The sequence below is a fragment of the Lygodium microphyllum genome, chromosome 28, assembly GCF_053477565.2.
Source record: "Lygodium microphyllum isolate KBCC chromosome 28, Lygodium_microphyllum_v1.1.10, whole genome shotgun sequence".
In the NCBI taxonomy this organism is placed as follows: domain Eukaryota; kingdom Viridiplantae; phylum Streptophyta; class Polypodiopsida; order Schizaeales; family Lygodiaceae; genus Lygodium; species Lygodium microphyllum.
The window spans coordinates 125,048,964-125,052,584 of NC_141162.1; the positions used below are offsets into that span (position 1 = coordinate 125,048,964).

Here is a 3,621-nt window from a genome sequence, read left to right on the forward strand (position 1 = left end):
AGTGACATGGACGATGGAGGCATGGACTTACAAATTTACGTTCTATTATTGGCATTGCGCATATATGTGAAAATCTGTAAGGCACGACGTTACAGCCGTATTAATGAAGGTTCCCGCCCCGGCGCCCCCCCGCCCCCCCCACCGTCTACTTTGGTCGCAATTATATATGCTAACTTTCCTTGTCTTTTTTTCGCTTTTTTATGCTTTTTTATGCTCCCATACTATTAAAAACCTGCTGTACGATCAGATTTCAATATTATGTCGTCTCTGATGGTGTTAAGAGGCTGTGCGACGGGTACCGCATGCGTTGTGAGCTTTGATGGCATGAAGCTCGTGGGTTGGAACGCTAGTGCTTGAAAAGCGAAAGGCAAGGCAAGGTAACTTGGCCACGTCCTACCTTGGTCTTTAAAGAAGAAAACGAAAAAACAACAACGTTGCTTTCATGAGCCAGAAATGTACAAAACACGGACATCACATGGGTAGTAAACTGGACGGATGCCTTTGCCTCTCTAACTAGACGAAGGATGCATCGCTGGAAACGGAAGGATGACGACGTTCGTGCTGTACATACACATTACCTTTTTAAGATAACTTTACCGTTAATTTGACAGCCAAGCTGAGTAAATCCGGGTAAACGGACAGCAAAAATCAACCCTCGTTAACGGTGGTGGTGGTGTGCCTCTCCTTCACGCGCACGAGTTGCGAGCTTGCGTGTGCAAGTGCCTCTACAAGCACAACACAAAGTATTGTGATGTCATCCCAAGCTTATTGACTTGGCCCCGCCTGATGGCTGATGGTTCGAGACACCGTTGTTAAACCCCGGTAACGATGCGCGCCAGCCGTGCGAAGCGCGCCTGCAGTTCCTGAGAAAAAGAAAAACAGCCCCCCTCGCGGGCCCCCTCGCTAAAACTAAAATATCTCCCAGCTCTCTCCCTCATGATGATTCCCGCATGAACAAGTGGCTATAAAGCCCCAGCCTTCCCCTTCGCTTTCGCTTGCGAATCGGAGCACTCCTTGGTGTGCTGTGTGTGCAAAATATTCCGATTCCGATTGAGTTGCTGCTGGTGTAGCCTCCCCTGCGCGCCGCCACCATGTTTGTCACTGTAGCCGTGATGGCGGTGTGCCTTTGCGCCTATGTCACCTTGGCCTCTCGCCTGGGCTACACCCCCCACCTCACAGTCGCCCTCTTAGCCGCACTGACCATCTTCGTCTACAAACACCTCTCTGCTTTGAAGATGTCCCTGTCCTCTTTTCGCCTAGCCACCTTCTTCAAACTGCATGGGCCTACCGCATTTCTTCTGCTGCGAGAGAAGCTCTCCAAAGGTGACGAGACCTTCCCCATCGGCAAGTACAACCTTGTGGTCTTCAACCTCAACATCATCAAGCACTGCTTGGTGCAGAATGCCTCCAACTATGACAAAGGGGGGCGAGCTGCCAGGCTCATGGGCGACGTCGTGGGACCTCGCGGCATTCTCGGCGCCCTGGATGAGGATGACCACGTACCCTCCCACCAAGTTTTGAACCCACATACCAAGCAAGCCGAGAGAATTCAAGCCTTTGAGGACCTCGTCCTCCAAGAGACGGACAACAAGCTCAGAGAATGGAAAGAACTGGTTACTAATGGGAAGGCCAGCCATGAAGTAGACCTGTATGTGGATTTGAATGAGATTTTCTTCAAGGTGCTCTATAAGTTCGCGTTTGGGATAGAGCTCGCCAAGGAGAAATTCCACCATGTGCATCACCTTGTGTCGAAGCTTGAGAGATACTCGGCGGTGGTGGGGTTTGTCCCTGCCAAGTTATTGCCACTCTACAAGCTCTATCGAAGTGATGTGCGAGCTCTTATAAGTGACCTCAACAAAGTGGTGGAAGAAATCATCAAAGAAGGCGGTGCAGGATCACCCCTAGCGGAGTTGCAAGAGGATGCAGCAGGCGTGGGCAGTGAGCAAATACGTGACACAGTGAAAAATTTGTTGTTTGCGGGGGCAACGACAGCAGCAAATGCGCTAGGGTGGGCGGTACATTTGGTGTCCAATGACCTAAAGTGGGCTGAGAGGGCGGGTACATCAGCAAGGGTCAAGGACCTTAGCTTTTTTAAGAATGTGTGCCTAGAGACAAATAGAATGTACCCACAAGCCAATGTAATAACAAGGAGGGCAAAGAGTAATGACTATGTGGAGGGCTATGGACCCATCCCCAAGGGGAAAGTCTTGGTCATCCCCATCATTGCACTACACTATCATCCAGTTTACTACAAGAATGCTCAAGTCTTCAACCCAGACCGCTGGGCGGAGGGGCAAAAACTACCACCGCTCATGTCCTACATTCCCTTCACGGCAGGGCCACGACAATGTATCGGGCAAAGCCTCTTTAATCGAGCGGGGCCACCACTATTGATGCGTCTCTATGACACCTTCTCCTTTGAACCCTTGCAGAACCACCCAACACCCAAGTGGCCCAATGCTGTGCTACCCCCAAATGCTGGTGGCTTTAGGATGCTCATCCACCCCAATGCTTAAAGGTGTAGAGCTATCAACCCCATGATCTCTTGTTTTATGTAAGACACCCTTGTCCCCTCTAAGTGTATCTATGCTTATGTGTGTATCCATAGAATAGGATTGGCCATATGCTCAATCTTATAATAACTTTCTCTGCAAGTTCTACTTAAGGAAAAGTTTTGCCATGAACATTTTTGAAATAAATGTAAAAGTTTAAGTACTCATATTATTAAACCTAATAAAAATCTTATTAATGATTATCTTTTTAAAATATATAATATTATATATTTATAAATTATTTAAATTTTGGTAAATATATGTGTTACACCCTCTCATTTATCATTGGTTACATATATTTTTATAGTTTACAAACATTTATGCTAGGATAGCAAGATATCAAGACAATATTTTCTTGTTATTTTAAGCTTTCAATCATTTGTGATCTCTACACTTACTCAAACAAGTGCTTGAATAGAAAAAGTTAAATTTCTCATCAATTCAACATGTCCTAGAAATCACATGATATAACTTCTTATGGATGAGAAAAGTATTTTAAAAAAGAGGAGTTATACTAGGAAAAGCCTTCTTGTATGCATCAAAATGAACCATTCTTGATCCTTTTTTGTTTTGCCTCTCATTAAGATTTGATACTTATAACATCATTGCAAAAAATAATATGGTTGTGCTAAGTTCGAACCATAATACTAGCATATTCTTTGATGACAAAAACTAATTAAAAAGGCATGATATGTATAATAAAGTCAAGGTACTCTCTAGTTTACAAAAAAGAAAAGTTTAAGGAAAAATGTGAAAGGTAGATTGGTGACCAAATGTTGCTAATTTGTTTAGGAGTATGCTCTATAATGTTTAGACGTGTGTAAAAATATTAGCCTCTTTAGTTTTCTAGATGTGACAAGACATAATAAAATAAATTTTTTCCTACAAGATTTTGTTCCTATTACTATGTTATGGTTAAAATAGTGACACTAGAAGTTTTGAACACCATTTTAAACTAATGATATTTAAATGAAAATAGTATACGAAAGGATATATTAGAGTTCCATCTTCATCTATTTTGATGCAAAAATAGAGGTTGTTACACTTGATGTACTGGAGAACATGATGC

General features: G+C 43.7%; 1 protein-coding gene across 1 annotated transcript; it reads left to right on the forward strand.

The window, feature by feature from the left end:
- Positions 1-985: 985 nt before the first annotated feature.
- Positions 986-2,684, forward strand: LOC148011959 (cytokinin hydroxylase-like). The gene has a single exon (XM_087670659.1). The coding sequence runs from the start codon at positions 1,092-1,094 to the stop codon at positions 2,514-2,516; it is 1,425 nt and encodes a 474-aa protein (XP_087526785.1). The 5' UTR covers positions 986-1,091; the 3' UTR covers positions 2,517-2,684.
- The last annotated feature ends 937 nt before the right edge of the window (positions 2,685-3,621 follow it).

What these genes read in the sequence shown, in the direction of transcription:
- LOC148011959 (XM_087670659.1), top strand. Translation starts at nt 1,092, where the DNA reads ATGTTTGTCACTGTAGCCGTGATGGCGGTGTGCCTTTGCGCCTATGTC.